Source organism: Anolis carolinensis, unplaced genomic scaffold, assembly GCF_035594765.1.
Source record: "Anolis carolinensis isolate JA03-04 unplaced genomic scaffold, rAnoCar3.1.pri scaffold_9, whole genome shotgun sequence".
NCBI lineage: Eukaryota > Metazoa > Chordata > Lepidosauria > Squamata > Dactyloidae > Anolis > Anolis carolinensis.
In genome coordinates, this window is record NW_026943820.1 from 12841101 (window position 1) to 12867520 (window position 26420).

General features: G+C 42.9%; 2 protein-coding genes across 2 annotated transcripts in view; one reads left to right on the forward strand and one right to left on the reverse strand.

The window, feature by feature from the left end:
* itfg1 (integrin alpha FG-GAP repeat containing 1) overlaps positions 1-26420 on the forward strand; it is a 157564-nt gene that overhangs the window by 120198 nt on the left and 10946 nt on the right. Inside the window, exons 15-16 of the mRNA XM_003222926.4 lie at positions 10040-10164; positions 10615-10697. Coding sequence (XP_003222974.2) covers positions 10040-10164; positions 10615-10697 — 208 coding nt within the window. The remainder of the gene's footprint in view (positions 1-10039; positions 10165-10614; positions 10698-26420) is intronic.
* The window catches only part of LOC134293686 (uncharacterized), a 72579-nt gene that overhangs the window by 25059 nt on the left and 21100 nt on the right, over positions 1-26420 (reverse strand). The gene's annotated exons all lie outside the window — the stretch shown is intronic.

Consider the following 26420-nt stretch of genomic DNA (forward strand, 5'->3'; position numbering starts at 1 on the left):
CAATTGACAAGTTGGAGACCACTGATCAACTGATTCAATCTCGGTCTCAAGAAGAGATATATCTTCACTTTTTTCTGTCACCTGCTCTTCACTCTCAAGCTTAGGTGATTTTTTCCCTTTACCCCCTCTCTTCTGACTCTTCTGGGGAATCTGTACTTTCCCATGTTTCACTGGAGTAACCATCTCCTCCTTAATGGTTCGTTGCATATCCTTTTCAACAACAGAACCCCCTCCACCTGAAGCTTTCTGTACCTCCGCTTCCTTGGTGGAATTATTCTGAAACAACATCTCTTTGTTCAAATGCAACCTGTCCCAGCCTTCATCCCTCTCAAAGGACGCCCTCTTTGAGAAAATAAGCCTCCCAAGACCACTGTGAAATTTAAGCTTGTCTTGGTAGTAGCCTAAGAATTGCATTCTCCTCCACTTAGGCTCTCCCTTTTTCCTCTGGTTGGCTGGAACTTGTACCTGGGCGAATTGACCATAAATTCTCAGGTGTTTTAAATGTGGACATCTTTTATACATTCTCCGAAATGGGATGTCATCCAATTCCTCATCCCATAACCTGTTTAAAATATTGTTACTTGTGTGTGAACACTCTGGCCAATTCTTAGTTGAGCTTTTGGAATCTCTAATTAAACACTCATTCATGTGAAGAATTTGCTTCATCCTATTTTGAGCCACGCCTTCTTCATTTGACTTATTTGATTTTACATTTTTAAATCCTATATTCCTTTCACTCAACATTTTCTTCATCTCATCATTACACACATTAATTCCTTTGTCAAAAACTATTTGACCTACATGCTGTTCATAGACCCTTTGAACCATGTCTATCCAATTAGACACCTTTACAACAGCTTCCTTCAAATCTTTAAGGAAGTAAATATAACCAAATCTCGTGTGTCTATCTACTAACAGCAAAGTAAATTGAGAACCTCCCTGGCTTTTTACATCAGATTCTGTTACATATAGATGGACCATTTCAAACATTTCCTGGGTCTTAATTCCAGATCTTTTAGGATGCTCTTTTGATTCAATTCCCATCTCTGAACAAACTGCACAGTCTAATAAATTTTCACATTTTTCACACTCAAAATCTGTGCTTATTTCTAAAGTTTTTCTGAGCACCTCTACACGTGCATGACCCATTGCTCTGTGAAGATGATGGATACACCTGTCATGCATAATCTTCTGTTTCACACAATAGACTTGTGCCCCATCTGGAAAGTTATTTTTGTCAAACATCATATACATTTTGTTTCTTTTTACACCTTTTGCCACTACTCGTCCATCTCTCTGAATATAGCAATAGATTCCGCTAAAAATTACTCTATATCCATTCTCTGTTAAGGTAGCCACACTTAACAAATTAGAACTTAATTCTGGGATGTAAAGTACATTTTCCCAATCCACATTCAAGCAAGGAATGAACACAGTGCCACATTTGTTGAACTTCCTCTCAGTTCCATCAGCCAAAGTCACTGCTGTTCCAGACACATCCCTTCTGTTTTTCAAAAGTTTTAGATTTGTAACAACATGGTGTGTACACCTGAGTCCAAATACCACTTGTTCTTTTTGGTGATCCTTCCATTCACCGCAGCCATAAACACTTGGGGCTTAGTTGTTGTTGACAAATTCCTTGCCCCTCTGTTCCCACGAGAACTTCTAGCCTTGTTGTTTGGGCAACTCCTGGCAAAATGCCCCGGCCTGTTGCAGACAAAACAACGGCGTGTTTTGACCTGATGTACTGCAACCTCCTCATGATTCCCAGGAACACCATCAGGACCAAAGCCGGCCACTTGCGCCCCCTCCTGGTCACACTGCGCCATCGTCTGCTTCTGGGCTTGTTCAAATGCCCTCCGGTCCACTTCTTCTTGGATTCTCCCGCAAACTGAATCCAAAGTTAAATCCTGGACTCTCACATTCTGGAAAGAATGCACCAGAAAGTCCCAATCCTCAGACAAGCTGCACAGCACCAGATAACACTTCTGTGCTTCAGAATATTGTAGGCCTCTTTCCTCAGCTCCAATCAATAATTGCTTTAGATTGTCCAAATGTTTTCTGACATCCTGGCCCTGAACAAGCTTTGCTGAAAACAGCCTCTTAGTCCAAATCATCTGAGACATGCAAGTCTCTCTCTGATGGACATTTCTTAAAGCTTGCCATATCTCCTCAGGAGTGTCCTTGTTTCTCACATGGACAAGTTGGTTTGGTTGGAGGCACAGTATCAAATATGCTTTGGCTTTCCTTCTGTGCTCAGCATTTTGATCTGTTCCATCGAGTGTATTATGCAAACCCTCTGCTTCGAGTAAAGACCGCATCATTACTGACCACGATACATAATTTTCGTCAGATAGCTTTTCCATGCTGGAAATGAAGCTTTTTTCAGTCATCTCAGCCATCAAGATTCAACACCCCAAGCTCCCGGTGAATCAGCTGCCTCCGTGACCCTCAGTCCCCGAGATTAAGCCGTACTGCCACTTACTCAAGTGCAGACTCAGGCGGTCACAATCTTCTCCTGCAGCTTCACTGGAGCTCTCTTTCGGGTCCCCTCCGTCTCTGGAATCCCTCTCACGGCTGCACAGTTGCTGAAAGCTCACCAGCCATCAGCATCTCCATCCACTGCACAGCGGAAGCGTGCTGGGCCCATAACCCACTGTCAGCGGGGATGATGGGTAGCAGAGTGAAATCCAAAAATTCACCATCCCGGTTCACCTCCTTCTCTCCAGACTGTTTCCCCGTGTGGAAAACAGCACTGGACAAACTTACTCCAGCAGACGAAGTCCAACTGTTGATTTACTTTATTTACATGATCTATTTACAGACAGAGCAAATTCAGTCCTTTCCTCCATGAGTGCTTTGCCGAAGCACTCATGCACACACACACTGCTCATCGCTGTTCTCCACTCTACACAGGAAAACACCCACTACATTCCACAGGAACAAGACAGTAAGTCCCGGTCAAAACACACTTGACCCCATTGGTCCTGTGATACATCAATCATAGCAGACTCTCATTAACTCCATAATTGCTGAATCCAGATTGATTTTAACATTTCACAATACACAATACCCTGACAAGGCTAAGATGAGTGTAGCATTGAAAAAGAAGGAAAAGGGCCAGGAAATGTGGCATGATGGGACTGTAAAGTCCCAACTCAACAAAGGAAAAATCCCTTGTGAAGATGGATTGCATTTGAAGGCAGAACAAAAGTAGAGTATGACCCCTGTATCCACAGGAGATAGATTTCTAGACTTTGTGTGGATATACAGAACCATGGATGATAGTGAATTCCCTAGAGTCATACTGGAGTACCTAGAAAACGCCTAAAGATAATGTATTTTATCAGATGTATATAAATGAAACCGTTAATACCATTCCAGTGGATACAGGGACTAAACTGCATGTGAATGCTGAGGAAAAGCAGTGACGCTGCTCCTTCCTCCTCTTTTTAAATAAATATATTGTAATATTGTGTGAAAAGTTATAATGTACAACATTTCAAAAGTGCTGCAAAGATTTCCCATGCTTATATTATGCAAATAGATTTTTTCCCCCTCTCGCTCCCTCGTGTTGCTCCCAGCCAGTTTCTTGCCCTATGGCCCTTGCTTTCCTCCGCCTTTGGCTTCACAAGTAGAAGTAATTACTTTGCTGGCCTCTTAGCCCAAAGTGCTGTGGTCTTGTCAAAGGGAATAACCTTTCGCGATTACTCTTTGCCAAGCTATCACATTACCCTTCGCTTTGGGCCTGAACCTGCCCGGCTGAAGCTTAGTCAAAAATTACAATTTCCTTTGTTTTATTTGCCAATTTCCCAGTAAGTTAAAGAATGTTTTACATGTGTGTGTAAGATTAGCCTTAATCAACGGTGCTGGTATTGTGGAACTTTGAAAAGGGGGAAATGAAAATGTTTGTTTTCCCTTTTAAAATGACAGCTATATTGATTTGCATAAGAACGAAAGCCAATCGGACATCTTTGACAGCAGCTCCAGAGATCTCTGGGGAAGGTGATGGAGCTCCAATATGATGTGAGAAGTCCTATGGATGCGAGAGTGGTGGCTTAGACCTCTTTACACGAAAGTAGCAGCTTGATGTCTTGTAGACTCTCTCCCCAACTTTTCCTTTCTTAAAATGGATTGTCTGGAGAAGCAGCTAACTATAAAACTAAATAGATGGAAGGAAATCATAGCTGTATTGGCTGGAGAAACTTTGGAAAGTTTTCTTCCTCCATAGCTTTGTTGTTGTTGTTGTTTTTGTTGTTGTTTTACCAGTATCTCATTTATATCAGACCATTTTTTGTAATATCTGCATACATTTGCCTTTCTTGGGGTCACTTTTACAATGGAAAATATAGGAAGAGACTTGTTGGTGCAAACCATAACCCGTTTAGGCCAGGATTCTGCCTAGTAGCCAACCATTTGCCTGTGGGATTGCCACCAGCAGGACAGGAGTCCATCTTGCCTTTCCAAGCCACTTATGTACAGAGGCATATTGTCTCTGAATCTAATAACCATCCTGACTAGTAGCCATTAAAGGATCTAACTTTCTCACAGAAATTTCTATTTGAAAGAGTCAGATGTTATAAGGAAAAACTCTGGAAAGGTATCAAATAGTCAGGGACCCGGGTTTCTTTTCCCCATTCGATGCTTTCCACATGAAGATTATCAAGTCATGTCAAGTCATCTTATAATAGTGTTTCAAAATGCCATGGGAATTGACTGTTGTCCCTTACATTCACTGTCAACAGTGCCATTCATTTTCATGGAGCAAACAGATATGAATTTGGGAGTAGTGTCAAAGGAGCCATGTCAGAGAGGCCTTATAAAAGAAGAGAATGGAACAAACGCTATTGACAATTTTGAAATATTGGCCATTATCCTGCTACTGAATTGATAGGACAGTAGAGTCTCGCTTATCCAACTCTCACTTATCCAACGTTCTGGATTATCCAACGCATTTTTGTAGTCAATGATTTCAACACATCATGATATTTTGGTGCTAAATTCGTAAATACAGTAATTACTACATAGCATTACTGCGTATTGAACTACTTTTTCTGTCAAATTTGTAGTAAAACATGATGTTTTGGTGCTTAATTTGTAAAATTATAACCTAATTTGATGTTTAATAGGCTTTTCCTTAATCTCTCCTTATTATCCAACATATTTGCTTATCCAACGTTCTGCCGGCCCATTTACGTTGGATAAGCGAGACTCTACTGTATGTATTATACATGGCTGCTTCATTTGAGGTTGCCAGTTCTGTCCTTTTGCCTGGTGCTTGAAAACCCAATTCACAAGCTTCTGAAATGGGGCATTGATTTCTGTAAGGAAACTGGAGGGTATGTACTGAGCTGAACATAATCTTAATTCAAGTTTGGGATCTAATTACACATTCTCCCATTTATTAATGGTCCTGCAACTTGTTTATTCTTTGACGTGCAAAGTATGAAAAGGCGCAGTACTACCAAGAATCAGTATAGATTTACTACATCAGTGCATTCTTTAACTCTCTTAATTTGTTTATTTCTTTATTTTAATTTTCCTCCGCTTGTGTCTCTTCTTGCATGCTTATTTTTCAATGAAAATGGTTCGTAATCCTAAGAAAAGAACGCATATCCCCAGCCACCTGAATCTGTAAATTGCTTATATTAAATGGAACAAGGAACAAATGAATCCTTCTATAATAAAAATTATGATGTACCGTAGACTGGAGTTTTTAACATGTGAATGCAAATTCTTTAGTATAATTGTAAAGTTCATTCTTAGAATATGCAATACCCTTTTAGCAGACCATTTCTGTGTTCCCATTGGGTTGCAGCTAATGTTTGGAGCTGTGTACCTCTCTACAGATAAAATAGGCAAACATGTGTTCATCTGCTTACTGTATATACTCATGTGTAAGTCCAGGCATTTTAGTCAAAAATTGACTCCAAAATCTCAACCTATTCTCAGATCAATGTATGTCGGGTATTTAAACTCATAACAAAAAGTATCCATCCCCTTCTCAAAGCAGAATATCAAAAAATGAAAACTTTGTTTTGGGAGAATGTAAAAGAAGCACCAATTCCCTCTGCTCTCTGCTACACAAGGGGCCAAGGTGGCGCAATGGGTTAAACCCTGCAAAAGAGAAGGCTGAGAGGAGACATGATAGCCATGTACAAATATGTGAGGGGAAGTCGTAGGGAGGAGGGAGCAAGCTTGTTTTCTGCTGCCCCGCAGACTAGGACACGGAACAATGGCTTCAAACTACGGGAAAGGAGATTCCACCTGAACATCAGGAAGAACTTCCTCACTGTGAGGGCTGTTCGGCAGTGGAACTCTCTCCCCCGGGCTGTGGTGGAGGCTCCTTCTTTGGAGGCTTTTAAGCAGAGGCTGGATGGCCATCTGTCGGGGGTGCTTTGAATGCGATTTCCTGCTTCTTAGCGGGGGGCTGGACTAGATGACCCATGAGGTCTCTTCCAACTCTACTATTCTATGATTCTGTGAAACCCTTGTGCCGGCTGAACTGCTGACCTAAAGGTTGGCAGTTCAAATCCACGAGATGGGGTGAGCTCCCATCTGTCAGCCCTAGCTTCCCATGCAGGGACATGAGAGAAGCCTCCCAGCAGGATGGTAACACATCCAGACGTCCCCTGAGCAATGCCTCTGTAAACAGCCAATGCTCTCACACCAGAAGAAACTTGCAGTATGTTCTCAATTCGCTTATAACACATTAAAAAAAACCTGCTGCAGAAAGTTATGCCTGCCACACTATTGGAAGTTCTTTGGCATTGCCTTCCATTGCTTCATTCTTTGTGCCTTTTGCTACATGCACATTTTTCCATCAACTTATCCATGGGTCATATCAAAATCCATATTTTTGGCCTCAAAATTATACCTGAGGTCAACTTAAACATGAGTATATATGGTACTTGCAGAGTAGCCATCAGATTCTGGAGGAGAAAGTAGAGCAAGATGGAGCTAAAGATTGGATGACTGGTTTCTTGAATGTGGCACAATTATAGTGCTATGATTCTACTTTAACTGCCACTACTCCATCCTATATAATTTTAGGATTTGTAGTTTTCTGAAGTATTTTGAAACAACTGTAGTATCTCATCATGCTTCCAAGTCCCAGCATTTCTTCGGATGGAGCAATTGGAATCACAATGGAATCCAACTTATATAACTGTGCAGAGTTCAAGGGATATAGACACTTTAGTTTTAGAAAATAGCATTTTACAGAATAGCTGTGAAAGAAAAAGGGAGCAAAATCCTCCATTCTTCTCCCATCCCTCCTTTTTTATCTTGCTATTGCCCTTTAGTGGCAGCCAAACTTTGTGTGGCTTGGAAATAAAGCTACTCAGTTGCTTTCTTCATTCATCCCACGTCCATCATCCAGAATCAAAATCCTCCAGAAGGAATGTTACCATCAGAAGTTATTATCTCACTCAAAGTATGTAGTTAAGTTCAGATTCTTTCCCTTGCTTCGCATGCAGTTGAGATCGGATAAGGAATCACAATAGTTAAAAAGTGTTCCAGTATGCTGAAAATCTTCATTTTTCCCTAATTTTTACCTCCTACTTCTGCAGTCAATATTATTGATTCTGCTCTGCCAGTTGATTTGCTTAACTACTCTGAGCATCAGAAAATCATATTCATAACTGAATGCTTTGTAGAATGCATTTATTCTGCTGTCTGCATCCAAGACTCTATAAATGCTACTCGTCTTCGGTGATTTCAGATGCTTTCAGCATTGTTTGGTATTTCTATTGTGCACCGAACATCCTTGATTGAAATCCCTATAATTGCTGATTTCCCCTCCATATTTCCTCGCTGCGCATTGTAGTGCCGCCTCAAGGATTTAAGAGCTACTAGTAATCAGAATTCTTGAGCAGTCTCATGTTTTCTGATATTGACATTTGTTATTCATCAGTGTGAACAATGCAAGTTTAAGTGGAGCAGCGTGAGGAATAAACATGGGGAAAGAGGGGTGAAGAAACTGGGCAATACCGTATTAGATGGACAAATTATCTGGACTATCCTGTGTTCCTATGCAAATCCATAACATAAGTGACCTTGCATGTTTGTCCTATGCACACTGTGATGTAAACCATGAAGTGTGACTAATTCAAAACATTTGGTGGCAATTCCCATTTACTAATTCTCTTTAGAAACCTTTCTTCAAAATCAAGTCTTTCACAGCATAACTATTTTTTCATGTTTCAGTAGTAAATGTAAGGCTCCGGTTTCAGATACTTCATAATATTGTTCCTGTTGAGCATTACATTACCCTTTCATGTATTAATTTTTCATCTTCACTGTGGTGGATATAATTGCAATTTTCTCCAAGCCTCCTCCAAACTGGGCACAAGTCCATGTAGAAATACAAACTGAAATCTGAATATATGGATTTAAAATAGAAATCCTCTTCCTTTTGCCCAGCAGCATGAATTGTCACCTGAGTCCTAATCCTTTGATCAGCACTGTGAATGTGGTGAAACCTATGGAAGGTTTTCAGTTTCCCTTCACCATTATCTAGGTATTAGTGTGCCTTACCTCAGAAAGGTACAAAAGATAGTGTTAATGGAGAAAAGAAGTGCCAGAGACCAAACGCTGGTGTCAGAAGTCCTGTCTAGTTAGAGGGAAATGCTGCCTACAAGTTCCCATCTCTGGCACAGACTGTGATTTATTCCAGGGAGGTCTACATCTGTCATGTCTTATTGCTTAACTTACGACACATGAGTATGCCATGGAGCATATACCAAAAAAAAAAAAACAAGCCAAGAATCATGCTTATGATCCTAACAGAATGAATTGATGTATCCAGGTGGCTTATTCATCACCAGCATCCTTTCAGGCTGTATTTTAAAATCTGATTTGTTTCTGTGCATTCTCTCTCTTGCTTTCAAAACACTGTATAGGCAGATTGAACTCTGTGGTTGATATGAATCCATCAATTGTGTAAGGAAGCAAGCACTGGTTTAGTGATTTGTGCTAGTGATGACTTAGCTGAGAACCTGAGCGAGCTTCATATCCAGAAGTGAGAAAGACCACCTTAGGATTCCATGTCATATTTGCCAAATGCAGTACCAGAAAGTCTAGGACTTTCTTCTCTTCTCCTTCCACTGTATCCATGTGGCACCTATCATCTCAGCCCATCTGAGACAGTTTTATAGGCTGAATGGGTGGTTGCAGCATACTGAGGTGCCACAAATTGGGAAATGCAAGGGATATTAACTGCACAAACATAACAGGTGTTACTACAACAGGGTTCAAATCCCTCCTCAACCATGGAAACACACTAGCTGTCCTCAGGTTAGTCTCAGCTTCAGATGAAGGCAAGGGCAACCCCTCTTTGAACAAGTTCCGCCAAGAAAACCCCATGTTAGCTTCACCTTAGTGCCGCTATAAGTTGGAAATGAGTTGAAGGTACACAAAAATGCAAAGTACTAGCCCTCATAAGTAGTGCAATTACTTTGGCAAGGCAGAAGCTGAACAATAACTAATCCCAGTGCCATCCACCTATAAACACACTGAGGATCTGGAAGGGAGAGACGAAACAAGGTTGTTTACAAAATATATCGCAATGATTTTATTTACAGATTCCTTTTACCTGATCAGATGCATGATCTAATAGTGGAGGGGAAAGAAATGGCTGTGGGTTAAAGTGATTCTAGAAGGGAGGGGGTTGTGATATTTCTTTTAAAAAGAAAGCATATTTGCCAATTCTCAGTTACTGAATATTTGTATGCTAACATTGATAACTCTCAGCAGATTCTAGTGAAATAAATATAATCTTCGTGGTAGATCCTGGCTATCATCTACAGTATGGAGATATTCGTACCGACCTACCTTATAGAATGACGTATGTGATAATGTTTATGAAATGGATTGAACACTTTAAAATGTTATATAAACTGATGATGATGATGATGATTGTGGTGATAACAATGCCAAAAGGTTTTCATAAATTTAGGCTGATTTTTTTCTTTAAAAGTATTGTTCTGAAGGCATTAAGCAATATATTTCCTTTCGCTTCTTTTTCGTTGCATTCTAGCTGGACAGCTCAGCCAGTCAGCCCACTTTTCCCTCCAGCTGCCATATAATGTGTTGGGCTTGGGCCGCAGTGCCAATTTCCTTGATCATTTGTATGTCGGCATTCCTCGTCCGCTGGGTGAAACGGTACGTCAAAAACCACTCTTCTCAAGGAACTTTCGGGGTTTTTTTAGCATAAATGTGTGTGTTGTTTGAACTCGCATTGAACTCTTCTCAGAAGCGTAGGACAATGACAGCATGTTGGTGGGCTTTCACCCCGAGAATAGCATTTGCAGTATTGACTCTCAGGCTGAAATGACTGTGTATGTAAACTCAGTGGAATGGGATGAACTTTTTTCCCTGCAAGTATCACTAAGTACTTACAAGAATGGCATCAACATTCATTTAGTAAAGCCCTTTCAACTCTTTTTTGAGGAGGGTTTGGTTTCAGGGAGGAGGCAAAACATAGCCATATCATGTCAGCTAGTTTTCTGAGAATATTAAGATTTTGCTTTGGCTATATCATTCAGTCTAAGATGTGAAAATTGGGATGAGCTTGCAGAACGTTCCCCAAGTGTTTTTCTTTTTCTCTTTCAGTCTGAAAGAAAACAGGAGTGGACGGCCATCATTCCAAACTCTCAGCTTATAGTCATCCCGTATCCTCACTATCTCCCTCGAAGGTAAGGCCACAGGGATTGAATCTATCTAGATTAGCTGTGATCACTGTGTATAATCCATGGTGCAATAAATTGTCAGGACCCAGGCTGCAGAGCACCAATAACCATGCACAGAGACCAGAATCTATCTAATATCTTTATTAAAGGAATATATGAAGTCAATAAAAACAAGTGAAGAATATAGTTCAGAAGTAGACCTTTCAGGAAAGGTCAAATATAGTCCAGGGAAATAATGTCCAATATGTGATATTAGAGTCCAAAGTTATAATCCAAAAACCGAAACACACACTTTGCCAAGCAAAGTGTGGGGAAATGACAAGGTCCTTTAGTCCAATGGAGCTTGACAACAAGGCTGGGAAACAAACTAGATTCTTGGCAAACAAGACTTGATACGAGGCAATAAAAAGCAAGAAGCAAGGACAAGGTCCGTGGCGAGGTCCGGGGAACAAGGCTGGCTTGGAACTAGAACAAGGTCCGTGGCAAGGTCCTGGAAACAAGGAACTGGAGTAGCGTAGTCCACACACGATCTCACTCCTGAAGCTGACGAATTGACTCCGCAAGGATCTCCTTGCGGGTAAACACCTATATAGGATCTTGTTTTCCTGCCCAGGAACACTTTCCCTGGGGAACAAGAAGTGAAACCCAGACTGTGTCCAGATGCATGACTCCTTAAGATTTCCCAAGGGAAACAGGCTTAATCAGCTAATTGTCTGGCAGCGATTCTGGCGCTTCGGCGATTCGCCTCCCTAGCGCCTCTATCTCGATTATAATTATCCTTGCGAGAGAACGGGGGAGAATTCTGCCCAAGGCTTGTTTGGCTGACTTCTTGAGGGCAAACATCCTGCAGGTGCAAGGGCTCCGATTCTGGCTGAATCGGTGGGAAACCCAAGTTTTCCTCTTCGTCTGCCACAATAGTACTGTCAGGCTTACTTCAAAGGACCAGTCTGAACGCAGATCAAAGACAGCTGCTCTCAAACACAATCTTTATTGAAGAATACATGACTTTGGAAAAGTCGAGAATGACCTAATGTTTACATACATCTAATTTTATCACTTCTGATGCAACGTAATATCACACGCAAATATCATCATCAAACCCCACCTTCTGGATCACATTTCCACCAAGGTTTCTATCCCCCCCACACTACAGCAATTATAATTGTTTATACTTTCACCCCTGAGTTCCCAGGCTCATTTTATCTTCTCCCGCCAGGTGCTCGCATGTTTATGTTATGAAGTCAGATTCAGGGCTTGGAAATTCAGCCCTGGGATCTGGCTGCATGACATGGCGCCCCCGTTTTCTTCGTCCTCCTCTTCGGTTCTTCTTTCACCATAGTCCTGAAACAAATCAAACAATAACTCTATGGGTCCATTTTGTCTAAAGTCCCCATATATTTTTTCAGCAAGCTGCGATGGAAGACTGGGTGTATTTTCCCTAAACTTTTTGGCAATGCCAATTGGAAAGTCACTTCATTGATAACACCCTGTATTCTGAATGGTCCAATATATTTGGGGCCCAGTTTTCTTGACGGTAACCCCAATTTGATGTTTTGGGTACTTAACCACACTAGATCTCCTTTATCTAATTTATCGCCTTCCACCCTCTTTCTGTCTGCGAACGTTTTATACTTTTTGTGTGCTTCTTTTAACGATGCAGTCACTTGATTCCAACATTCCATCATTTGCGTTTTCCATTTCCCTGCCTCTGTCCCTTCATTTTCTGTCCACCTCGGCAATTGGGGTAAAGGTTGTATTTCATACCCGTAAACTACTTCAAATGGGGTTTTATTTGTTGCTGAATGTATAGTTGAATTAAAGGCTAGTTCCGCAAACGCCAACCACCTAGACCAGTCATTTTGTCTCATGTTAGAGTACATTCGAAGGAACTGCCCAAGCGTTTGCTGAGTACGTTCTACCGCCCCGTTTGTCATGGGGTGAAAAGCAGAACTTAAACTCCTTTCTGCTCCTAGCATTTCCAAGAATTTTTCCCAAAATTTTGCTGTGAATTGTACTCCTCTGTCACTGACTACTCTACTTGGACATCCATGTAATTTGTAAATATGGTTTATGTACAATTCAGCTAGTTTCTCAGCCGATGGTAGCTTCGTCAGTGCTATAAAGTGGGCCTGTTTAGAAAACAGGTCTAATACTGTCCAAATATAACGATGTCCTTTGCTGACTGGCAGTTCTCCCACAAAGTCCATAGCTACACATTCCCAAGGCCTGGTAGGTTCCGCTACTGTCTGTAACAATCCCATAGGCTTCCCTCCTCCCGATTTATTTCTGGCACAATCATCACATTGGACAACATGATTCTTTATGTCCTTCCTCATTCCTGGCCACCAACAATGTTTTGCTATTGCCTTTGTTGTTTTGGTAATTCCTGTATGACCAGCGCTCTGGTTGTTGTGAAAACGATGCAGAATCTTAATCCTTAATATTGCTGGGATATACAGTTTCTTGTTTACAAACCAAAATCCCCCCTTCTGGTCCCCCTTTTCTGCGTTGGACGCGATCCATTGATCTCCTTTATAAGACTGTTTTAGTTCATTTCCCCAGTTATCTTCCCCGCCGAGTTCGACAAAAGCCGTGTCCTCCTTTTGGGTTTGTGCTCTTGTCCTGACAGCTAAGCCCCATTGTTTGTCAGAGAATATTGTCCCCTCCTTTGCTGTGGTTAGGCCTTCGTGTTGAGGCATGCGTGAAAGAGCATCTGCCAAGACATTCTGTTTCCCTTGAAAAAACTTTAATTGGAAATCGAATCTGCTGAAGTATTGCGCCCATCTGATTTGTTTGGGGGACAATTTTCTAGGAGACTTTAAATACTGGAGATTCTTATGGTCAGACCAAATTTCGAATGGGATTCCGCTTCCTTCGAGGAAGTGTCGCCAGCATTCTAAGGCTTTTAATATGGCTAATGCCTCTTTTTCCCATATTGGCCAACTTTTTTCAGTTTCGCTGAACTTCCGTGACAAATATCCACAGGGTTTTAAGTTCCCATTTTGATCCTTTTGCAATAGCACTGCCCCGTACGCACAGTCTGAGGCATCGCAATGGATTATGAAAGGGCTCCTGATATCAGGGTGTTTTAGGATGGGTCCTTCAGTGAAGCATTCTTTTAAGGTCTCGAATGCCTTTTGGCATTCTGGCGTCCAACTCAGTTTGGCGCCGGGAGCTTTCACTTTTGCTGTCTCCCCTTTCCCTTTTGTTTTTAAAAGTTCTGTAAGGGGTGCGGTTATTTGTGCAAAGCCTTTTATGAAGGGTCTGTAAAAATTTGCAAACCCCAGAAATGATTGTAATTGCCTCCTTGTTTGAGGCACTCCCCATTCTTTCACATCTGCTACTTTAGCTGGATCCATAGCTAACCCTTCTGGAGACATCCGATATCCCAGAAAGTCAATTTGAGTTTTATTAAATTCACATTTGGACAGTTTTGCGTACAGCTTTGCTTCTCTTAGTCTCTGCAAAACTTCCCGGACCAATTTTACGTGCTTTTCCTTATCTTCAGAAATGATCAAGATATCATCAAGGAATATGAACACCCCTCTGTACAATAACGGGTGTAGTATTTCATTTATAAGCTGCATAAAGCAGCCGCTTCCATTTTTTAACCCGAAAGGCAAAATTTCGTATTCAAAATGGCCGAATGCGCAGGAAAATGCGGTTTTCCAAGTATCCTCCGGTTTGATCCTTAATTTATGATACGCTTCAATTAAATCCAGTTTAGTAAATATGCTCCCTTTCTTCAATACGGTAATTAAATCCTTGACTAAGGGCATAGGGTATTTATTGTCCTTGGTAATTGCGTTTAAATTTCGATAATCAATGCACAATCTTAGGGAATTGTCTTTCTTTCTCCTAAATAACACTGGAGCCCCGAGAGGAGAATTAGATGGCTTAATGAAGCCTCGAGCCAGGTTTTTATCAATGTATTTTCTCAATTCCTCCTTCTCTTGCACAGACATGGGATACACTTTTGGTTTTGGTAAGTCTGCTCCTGGGGTTATTTCAATCCCTACTTCTATATTTCTTTTGGGAGGCAATTTACTGGCCTCTTTCTGATTGAAAACATCCGCAAAGTCTCTGTATTCAGGTGGCAATAGCTGTGGGTCTATTTCCCCTGCTTCGTCTTCCTCGTCCTCCTCTTCTGCAATTTTGCTTATCTCCCATTGCATCTGCTGTTCTTTAAATGCTAAGCTTTTTCCTCTCCAATCTACTTCAGGATTTGCTTGTTCGAGCCATGGTATCCCCAATATTACATGGTATGTGGCAATAGGGGCTATCACAAAGGATATTCTTCCTCCCCATTTGCCTATTTTGCATGGAACTCCCCGTAATTCCTTTGTAGATACTTCCCCAGCAGCGACTGATCCATCTAGCTGCGAAAATGCAATTGGGGAGTCAAGTGCCATCTGCTGGCATTTCAGCGCTCCTGCTAATTCTGGGGTTATAATGTTCCTAGAACACCCGCAGTCTACAAACGCCTTGCAGGTGGCCCGATTTTCTAGCCCCGAGAGGCAAATTGGTACTACTATCATGCGTTTGTCCCGACTCACCAATCTTTCCGAAGATTCTGGGGCCTGCACCTCCTCCTCCGCACGCCTCCCGGTTGCTGGCTTGGGCTTTGGGGCTTTTGGCGGCTCCCCCTTCCGGGCCCAGCATTCCGCTGCTCGGTGGCCCGTCTTCCCACATACAAAGCATCCCGGTTTAGGTTTGTTGTCGTCTCCTCTGGAGGGAATCCCCGGCCTCCCTCCGGGTCTTTCTTGCTTCCTCGTTTCTCCTCGACCTCTCGCCACCGGTCTTTGCTGGCCGCTGCTGCTCCTGACGCGCTTTACTTGGGCCAGGGTGGATTCGACGCGCCCCGCTAGTTGAATCCATCCCTGGAGCGTCTCGGGGTCGTCTCTGTGCGCTGCCCAGCTGAAAATCTCGGGGCGTAGTCCCTCTTTAAATAGTTCCACTTTGGTTACTTCAGACCACTCCGGTACCCTTTCCGCGAGGTGGAGGAATTCCTCTGCGTACTCGGGCACCGTTTTGTCCCTCTGTTTTATTCCTTTCAGCTGGTCTCGAGCCCTCAATTGCTCTAGCCGGTCTCTGAACCGGTTCTCCAGTGCGGCGAGGAAGCGGGGCACTGACCTCAGGCATGGGTCGCGTCTGGCATGCAATTGCACATACCAGCTGGCCGCTCCTCGCTTTAGTGTGTTGCCGATGGCTCGAACCCTGCTTGCTTCGGAGGGAAATGTGTGTGCGTTGTCTTCCATGTATCCTCTAATGCTAATTAGAAAAAAGTTCAGTTCATCTGATTCCCCTCCGTATTCCAGCTTGAGATCTTCCCTTCTAGGCATCCATTCTGCAGCCCTTTGATGTTGTCTGGGCGGCATGGGGAAGGGTTGCATCAGGTTTCCTCGGGCGGCTCCTTGGAACACGCCGCGCCCCACTCCGGTGGTCATTCTGCGCTGCTCCTGGAAGTCTGCCGCCGCTGTCGGCTCTTCCGCCCATCCGCATACTGGCCTAGCTGTAGCCCCCTCATCTCGCCTTTCCTCGTCGTACGGCACATCCTCCTCCTCTTCCTGGACCCCCCGCTCCTCTCCGCCTTCGTCTGCGAATCCACTGGACCCGATCCCTGGCCCCAGTGGCCTTTCCACCCCGACGCCCATTCGGGGGGTTGGGAGCTCTGTTGGAGACGGCGGCCTCAGGGTCCCCAGGGCTCGCTGACGCTCCACTTCTCGCGCCATGCTGTCCCGGAACTGCAGCTCCTGCCAGTATTCCTCATCTCCCTCGTCCCTTGCCGCCACGGGGCTCTGCGTTGACGCCCGCTGGCCCCTCTGGCTCCAATCTCCTTCTTTGCTTGGTTCTCTCTCGGCGCCATATCGGCTGGCCTCCTTCTGGAGATTCTCTTCCAATAATGGCACCAATCTCCCCACGGTTTCCGACAGCCTGGATAAATTAGTTTCCAGGATGGATAACCGCAGGGCCACGGTCTCCGGCATACTTCCTCCAGATCCCCAACTGGTTTCTGCAGCCGCAGAGACGCCTCTTCCGAGCCTGGGAATTCTCTGGGTCACGCCGTTCGGCTTGGGGTACCCCGTAGAGGAAGCTATGGCTTGCAGCGTCTCTTCCCTCTTCGGCCGGGCCCCTTGCAAAGGCCTCTCTGCCTCATTTGGGCTTTGATCTTCTTCCTCGCTCATTATCACTTCACTGCGAATTCCGCAGGAGGGTGAGAAATGGGATTCTCGACTTTAATGTCAGGCTTACTTCAAAGGACCAGTCTGAACGCAGATCAAAGACAGCTGCTCTCAAACACAATCTTTATTGAAGAATACATGACTTTGGAAAAGTCGAGAATGACCTAATGTTTACATACATCTAATTTTATCACTTCTGATGCAACGTAATATCACACGCAAATATCATCATCAAACCCCACCTTCTGGATCACATTTCCACCAAGGTTTCTATCCCCCCCACACTACAGCAATTATAATTGTTTATACTTTCACCCCTGAGTTCCCAGGCTCATTTTATCTTCTCCCGCCAGGTGCTCGCATGTTTATGTTATGAAGTCAGATTCAGGGCTTGGAAATTCAGCCCTGGGATCTGGCTGCATGACAAGTACTAGGAACGGGACTACATGGCCCATGAGACATCACATAAATGTCAGAGCATCCTTCTCGTACAGAAATCCTTGCACAAATGAGAATGAAAGAAGCCAGAGAATTCTTTGCATGTGCTTCTCCATCCTTTTCTGAGAAACTAGGAGCTTGTTACACATAACACATAATCCAGGGGAAATCCAGAGTAGCAATACTTTGGACTGCCCCTGGAGATGGTCACACTCTCCATTTCCATCCCATTGCAGTGGCACAGTGGAGTCCAAACAGTCCAGACAGGGCCAAAACTGATTCTGTCCTGCTAGACCATCACTTTACCTATCTTCTACCCATCGGCACTGCCACATGGCCACAGAGCTCCAGAAGAGCTCCTGGTCATCACGTGGTGCCTTTGCTTACCTTTTCTTTCTCCACCTTAAGGACTAGAAGTCTCTGGATGTCATCAGAATATTGTTGCTAGCTTAGCCACGTTGTCAGAAGATTAGATTTCAACAAACACCAGGAGAATCAGCTAAAATCAATAGTCCAATATCAGAGAAGCCCAAATTCAGGAATCCTTGGAAGTCAAGCCAGAATAAGAGAAGTACAGACCACAAACAAATAGGTATGAGCCAGTGCCAAGTTCCAAAGTCTAAGTAGCCAAGGTCAAGCTGGTGAGGCAACAAGAGTTAAGTCCAGAACAAATAAAAGCCAAATATCACAATCCAGGGTCACAAATGCTGTTAGTCTGAAAAGCAGCAGAGTCAGGTCTCAAGACAAGAAACAACAACGTTGTCCACACAACAGGACTCAACACTGAAGCTGGATCTGCACTGCCATGTTAAAGCCAACTTATCTGCCTTGAACTGCATTATTTGGTAGTGTAGACTCATATAATCCAGTTCAAAGCAGATAATCGGATTCAGAAACGGGATTATATGACAGTGGAGATCCAGCCTGGGAGCCTTTTTACCCTTTGATCTCAGCTGTTGCCTGTTCAACTAGAGTTTCTCTGCAAATTTCTTAGACTTGCGGTGCTCTGCTCGTTCTCCAAGCTCCAAATGTGATTGTATGTTTAAGCCTGTTCCAATGTAGGTGCTTCAGCTTGCTCGGACTGCCAGGGAAAGAGAAAATGAAAGAACAGAAAGCTAATTCTGAAAGGGGCTTCTAATAATCTTAATAGAGGGAAAATGGGCACAGAAGAGCTATACAACAAGGAAAGGCACATGGCCAGGAACTATCTGAATAAAAGGTTGGCGTTCAAAGATTGGGATAAAATAATCAGATCTCTGACAGCAGACCTCTAGTAGGCAAGGCCCTTTTGAATGTAAACTTGTAAGAGATATTTCGCGGAGGATGGGTGAAATTAGGACTTCTTTTATTTAAAACAACAAGTGTAGTTAACCATAGATAGATAATATAATTCCATAAAATGTGTCTCAGTGAAAGGTCTCCTAGGCACTGCCGTCAAGTAACAAACATAATTGTGAGGATAATAGCATTGCAAAAAGTTTTGTTTGAATCCAATATAATTGTACTCTGTCCATTGAGCCGCAGAAAATATTTCTATTCAGATTTCCAGGACACAGTGTGTGTTGCCATGGATCTCTGCATTCTCTTACAATTAGGGATCAAGAGGACAACTTTCACGTTACAATGCATGTGCCACAGAAGCCTATTTGTATGAAAGTTATTGGCTTCAGCCATTTTTCTTTCTTACTTCTGTTCTTTTTCTGGTTATCACATATATTTCATGTAACAGAGACACTTCTTTGTTTTTTCCCCATTGTCTTAGTCTGATGTTAAAATGTTAGGTCTTTAAGAAATAGTATGTTAATTTGTTATAAGCAAACCACCAAAGAGAGGGACATTAACTAAAACTATATGTTTTATGTTTAAAGACAGGATGTAAAGGCCATGTAGAGACTTGCTAGATGAGAAGACCTTCAAATTCTTAGATATGGCATTTCCTTTTAAATCATGTTTAAGCAATATCGATAAATAATAATAATAATAATAAATTAAAAAAAGCTTTATTTATACCCCGCCACCATGGGGACTCGGGGCGGCTTACATGGGGCAGAGGCCCAAACAACACAAAAACAAAATATAAGCAACATAATACAATCACAATATAAAACAGATAAAACAGTAATGCAATATATCAATTAAACAACAATACAGGATAAAATATTACATTAAAAACACATAAAAGGCAAGACCGTAATAAATACAGGATATATTATTAAAAACCCTCTGGGGCTGATTAATTAATAACTGTATCTCCGAAAGCCTGCTGAAACATCCAAGTCTTCAGTTGTTTCCTGAAGGAAGATAGAGAGGGAGCCAACCTAATCTCCCTGGGGAGGGAGTTCCAGAGTCGGGGAGCCACGGCCGAGAAGGCCCTCTCTCTCGTCCCTACCAAACGCAGTTGTGAGGAGGGTGGAAGTGAGAGGAGGGCCTCCCCGGAAGATCTCAGCGACCGGGTGGGTTCATAGGGGACGACGTGGTCACGAAGATAGGCAGGTCCCGAACCGTTTAGAGCTTTATAGGTAATAACCTGCACCTTAAATTGGGCCCGGAATATAATTGGCAGCCAGTGGAGCTGCCTAAACAGGGGGGTTGACCTCTCCCTATAAGCAGCTGCAGTTAGTAACCTGGCTGCCGACCGTTGTACCAACTGCAATTTCCGGACCGTCTTCAAGGGCAGCCCCACGTAGAGTGCGTTACAGTAATCCATCCTTGAGGTAACCACCATGGACCACCATGGCCAAGTCAGACTTCTCGAGGTACGGTCGCAGTTGGCGCACTAGCTTTAGCTGTGAAAAGGCCCTCCCAGCCACTGCCGACACCTGAGCATCAAGTGACAGCGATGAGTCTAGGAGGACCCCCAAGCTGCGGACCTGCGCCTTCAGAGGGAGTGCGACCCCATCAAGCACAGGTAGCCACCCTATGCCCCGATCGACCTTACGACTGACCTGGAGGACCTTGTCAGGATTGAGCTTCAGCTTATTGGCCCTCATCCAACCCATTACAGCGGCCAGGCACTGGTCTAGGATCCGAGGTGCTTCCTTGGAAGTAGGTGGAAAGGAGTAGTGGAGTTGAGTGTCATCTGCGTAGAAATGGCACCGAACTCCAAAACCCCGGATGACCTCGCCCAGCGGTTTCATGTAGATGTTAAAAAGCATGGGGGAAAGAATAGAACCTTGCGGGACCCCACAGGTCAAAGGCCAGGGGTCCGAGCAGGTGTCCCCCAGCTTCACCATCTGGGTGCGACCCTCCAGGAAAGACTGGAGCCACTGTAGAGCAGTGCCCCCAAGGCCCATTCCCGAGAGCCGCCCCAGAAGGATACCATGGTCGATGGTATCGAAAGCTGCTGAGATGTTCAGGAGAACCAACAGGGACACACTCCCCCTGTCAAGTTCTCTGCGGAGGTCATCCATCAAGGCGACCAAAGTCGTCTCAGTGCCATGACCAGGCCTGAAGCCAGACTGGAATGGGTCAAGATAATTGGTGTCATCCAAGAATCCCTGGAGTTGAGAGGCCACCACTCGCTCCAGAACCTTGCCTAAAAATGGAAGGTTTGAAATTGGTCGGTAGTTAGATAGAATCGAGGAATCAAGGGATGCCTTTTTTAGAATCGGTCTAATAGTTGCCTGTTTCAGGCTGGATGGAAATTGCCCTTGTTCCAGTGAGGCATTGATAATCCTCAAAAACCAATCGACCAACCCACCCCTGGCAAGCTTTATAAGCCAAGTAGGACAAGGGTCTAGAGCGCAAGTGGTTGGTCTCATTGCTCCAAGGATCTTGTCCACGTCATCAGACCGAACAAGCTGAAACGAATCCATCAAAGCTGACTCAACAGATGCACTAGGTACCTCAATTGGCGCTGTAACAAAATTGGCGTCCAGGTCGGAGCGCAATCGAATGACTTTATCTGCAAAATGATGCGCGAACTCGCTACATCGAGCGACCAAGTTGTCAAGGGGCTCCTCCACCTCATGAGGATGAAGGAGCTCCTGGACAACCCGGAACAACTCTGCTGGTCTATTTGTTGCAGATGCGATGCGGGAAGTCGAGAAAGTTTTTCTGGCTGCCTGCAACGCCACGGAGTAGGCCTTAATGGAGGCTTTAGTCCGTGTTCGGTCGGTGACGCTCTGAGTCTTCCGCCACTTGCACTCTAGTCTCCGCCTCGCCCGCTTCATCAAAGCCAGCTCCTCAGTGAACCAAGGAGCCGACTTGGCTCTGCGAAGCGGGAGGGGGCATTCAGGGGTGATCGAGTCAAGAGCCCTTGCCATCTCGGTGTTATAGAGATCGACCAGGGTCTCGACAGGATCATCAGCCAACATGAAGCAAGTGAGCAAGTGAAAGACTTTACAAACTAATAGCTTTTATTTACAAAGCTGGTAAAGTACGATTGATAAATGGGTTGCTGCGTGGGGGTTTTAGGCTGTATGGCCATGTTCTAGCAGCATTCACTAGGGCCACCAAACTCAGCATTGCCTAGACACGAATGAAGGAACATGAAAGGCACTGAAGACTAACTCAGCCAGAGAAGTCAGCCATAGCAGAGCACCTGATGAACCAGCCTGGACCAAGGATATTATATGAGAAGACAGAAATGCTGGACCACTCTAACAACCACCATGTTATACTACACAGAGAAGCCATTGAAATCCACATGCATGTGGACAATTTCAACAGAAGGAAGAAACCATGAAAATGAACAAAATCTGGCTACCAGTATTTAAAAAAAACCTAAAATCAGGACAGTAAATCAAGAACAACACTAAAAAGGGGGAATTCCAGATCGGAAACAATTAGGACCAGCTAACACCTTCCAACAAAGGATTCCCCCAGGCAAGAAGGAGCCAGGCTTTGAAACTGCAAGGCTATTCAGTGCTAATCAAGGGGGCCAATTGCAACATTCACACTTGCCTCAAACAGAGAAGAGTTCTTTCTCCCACCCTGGATATTATTCCACAGATACATAAACCCCACTTGCCTAGTTTCAAGAGGCCTTACAACCTCTGAGGATGCCTACCATAGATGTGGGTGAAACGTCAGGAGAGAATCTTCTGGAACATGGCTAAACAGCCCAAGCAATTCAGGGGTTCCAGCCATGAAAGTCTTCAATAGCACAATTCAAGATGTTTTCCTTACAAATCACATGACACTATTCCTTTTATTCCCGACATTTCAGAAGAGAAATAATTCCACACAGTCACACACATAGAGACATACACACACAAACCTCCCTCTGCTCTCCTTCCATTCAAATACTCTTTCCTTTGCACTTACAAAAGTAGCACAACAGTTGCAACTAAGCTGCGGTGAAGGCATTGTTGTGTCTCTCCCCGCCCCCGCCCCCCGCTAAAAAAGTGTTTGCTGTGGAATCAATTGGCAAATATTAATCCGCTGCTCTGTTGGCAGAACTGATTCCTTTTACAAGAGGGCATGCTAAAATGGAAGAAACTTCCCTAATGGAACAAATTCCCTGTAATTGCTATCAGCGCTACAGATGATGGAGACAAAATGACCTGTCACTTGCAGAGAAAGCAGAAGGAAACTTTAGCCTTTTGTGGAGCAGCGGGCTCCCCTCGGCATAATTGAAAACGTTGGTGGCTTCAGTGGTGTTCAAGCAAGCCGGCCGCTCCGTAATTTAATCATGTTTCCACCCAAGTGAAAGGCGCATAGTTACCCACTTGGATTGGACTGGCTTCCTCCACACAATTGTGTCAAAAACTGAAGGGGGAAGAAAACATTGCAGCCTCCAAGAATGGCACGGCTCCAGGAGCAACTTGGCAGCATCTCTGCCTCTCTTCCAGAAGATGATGCATATTTCACTCTCTTACATGCACCGGTGGGAGCACTCTCGTAATGTCAAAAGCATAATGGGAACTGCAGCTTAGGTAGCCAAACTCATGAAACAGAGTATATTTTAAGACCAGTGAAATAAAACCCAATCAGTGTCCAACTTAAGATCTAAATCCAATACTCAGCTGCATAGGAACAAAATGATGATGGCTAGGCTGGCATTGGGATCCCAATTGCAGGAGCTACTCTGAACTGAAGTAGAAGAAAGCCTCTCTCATTGAACATGAAAATCCTACAAAATGGATAGGAGCTTCAGTTGTCTTCATGTGCCTGCCCCAAAATGCAGCCCATATCTCCCGTTGGTCACATTCAAACTATAGCCAAAGGTGGTTGTGTATCTTCAAGTTATTTCTAAGTTACGGTGACCCTAAAGCAGTGGTTCCCAACCTTTGGGCCTCCAGGTGTTTTGGACTTCAGCTCCCACAGTTCCGAACTGGTGAGATAGCTGGATTTCTGGAAGCTGAAGTCCAAAACACCTGGAGCCCAAAGGTTGGGAACCACTGCCCTAAAGTGAAGCTCTCACAGGATTTTCTTGGCAGGATTTCTTCAGAGTGGATTTGACTTTGGCTCCCTTTGAGCCTTGAGAGTGTGACTTGACCCCAAGGCCACCAAGCAGGGATTTGAACCCTGGTCTCCCAGTGAGCTAATTTAACATTCAAAACACTACACCTTAATATTGAAACGGCTCTAACTGTTGTGAAAGGCTTAACAAGTGGACTAAGAACCATAGACAATGTTAAAATAGTCACCACCAAGCTATCATCTTATATGTCTCAATGGGGTTAAATCTTCAATAAGACTTCAATTAACATCATGCTAGATTCAGTTTGAAATTACACAGAGAAATTGTAGAGAGACTGGAGCACATTCGACTCCTTGATTCTCCCTGTATATACCAAAGGGAGAAGAACAGCTAATTATTTTTGGAATAAGGTAATGGAAAATGGAAAAATGATATATTCAGACAAAAGAAATATATCTTGCTCCTTTACAAGATGCCATCAAGCATGCATAGTAGTTTCAGGCACTGAATGTTTGTCTTGTTGTTGGAATCTACCATGAGTCCCCTTGGGAAGATAGGGTGGAATATAAATATATTATTATTATTATTATCATTATTATTATTATTATTATTGAACATTGATTTATAACTCAGGATACCAGGGTTTAAATCCCTGCTTGGCCATAAAAACCCCTGGGGTGACCTTGGACAAGTCAACATTATTTCAGCCGCAGAGAGGAGGCCTCCGGTGGCGCAGTGGGTTAAACTCTTGTGCCGGCAGGACTGATGACTTGAAGGTTAGGTTGCTGACCTGAAGCTTGCCGGTTCAAATCCAACCTGGGGAGAGTGCGGGTGAGCTCCCTCTATCATCTCCAGCTCCACCCGGAGACATGAGAGAAGCCTCCCACAAGGATGGTAAAAACATCAAAACATCCAAGCATCCTCTGGGCAACACAAAAACTAGGAAAATGTTATAAAAACGTAAAAAAAAATTGCTGGAAATGTGAGAAGATTGAGGGTACATATTATCATATGTGGTGGGGATGCGAAAAAGCAAAGACCTATTGGAAGAAAATTAGGGGAGACATGGAAAATATATTAGAGGTAAAATTACCAATGAAACCGGAACTATGGTTATTAGGAATAACTGAACAAAAATTAGAAACAAACAACAAATTACTATTCCTGGTAACGACGGCAGCAAGGATATGCTACGCGAGGTATGGAAAAATCCCGAAATACCTAAAGAAGAAGATTGGATGAAAAAAATACAAGATATAAAAAATATGGATAGGCTTACTTTCCTCTTATCAAAAAATAAGGGAAATCCGATAAAAGAAACAAATTGGGACAATGTAACAAAATACCTAGAAAGAAAGTTAAAATAATCAATACAAATATAAAAATAAACAAAACAGCAAGAGTATAGAATGAAAATGGAAAAATAGGATATATAAAAGAAAAGAAATAATTAAATAAATAAACAAGTAAAACATATATGATATAAATAGAACGAGTGAATAAACAAATAAATGAATAAAAACAAAAATAATATAAGAAACAAAGGAAGTTAGGTCCAAACGAAATTAAGAAGAAAAATATTAAAAAAACAGAGGAGGAAAAAAAAAAAGAACTTCCCCCATCTTGAAAGGAAGAAAGACAGGAAGGAAGAACTCCAGAGTATCAAAACAAGGAAAAGAATGAAGAAAGAAAAGGAAGGAAACCTCCATGAAGATGCTCGGAAGTCAAATATTTTAATTTCTTTTTCGTTTTTCTTTTTCATATATTTCCCTTCTTCTTTTTTCTTTCTTTTCTTTTCCTTTCTTCTCTTTTCTCTCTCTATCCTTTTCTTCCCTTTCTTCTATAATCAATCATGTTTATTATCTTTTATCTATATTTTAATATGCTAATGGAAAACTCAATAAAGATTATTTAAAAAAAAAAAACATCCAAGCATCCTCTGGGCAACATCCTTACAGATGGACAATTCTCTCACACCAGAAGCAACTCACAGTTTCTCAGGTCGCTCCTGAAATGGAAAAAAAAGGCTCATTGAGAAGCAAAGGCAACTATCTCCTAAACAAATCTTGCCCAGAAAATCCAATGACAGGTTTATTTTAGAATCGTCAGAAATGACTTGAAAGTATGCATCAACAACAATATTCAAGCATTGCATCTATCATTGTGTTGTGTTGTATTTGAATATACCCAAAAAGCATTCAATCAACAGTAATCCAATTTAAGCTCCACCGAGTCCAGATTCTCTTTAAGTATCATGAGACATTACAATAACATCTCATTTAGGCAATGCAAGGCACTGAGCTGTGAGATTGCTCTTTTTAATTAGCATCAAATCTATCCTAGTGTTGATATTTTAGGAGATTTGGGTGTAATGCCACTTTTTCTTACACACGAATTTTTACTGATTAATCTTTTACTTTATTGCTGATGTTTTCCAAGAGCACGATGCCTCGAATTTATGCACCTTATAAAGCAGACATTGATTAAAGTTTCCAGCCTGTTTCAGGATGTATCCATTACAGGGGCTGACCTTAGTGGTCAATAGGACATTATTATAATTCTAAAACAAAGTAATTCTTGCTTGGTTACAAAGATCATGACTTTATTAATCCCTGGAATGTACCAGCAGCATTAAAAATGAGAGGGGAATACGGTTTCGCTGTATAATGATGCAGTCACACCACAATTGAGATCAATTATGCAAAAGTAATGTGCAGTCTAGTAATGAGACTCCAGTAACAC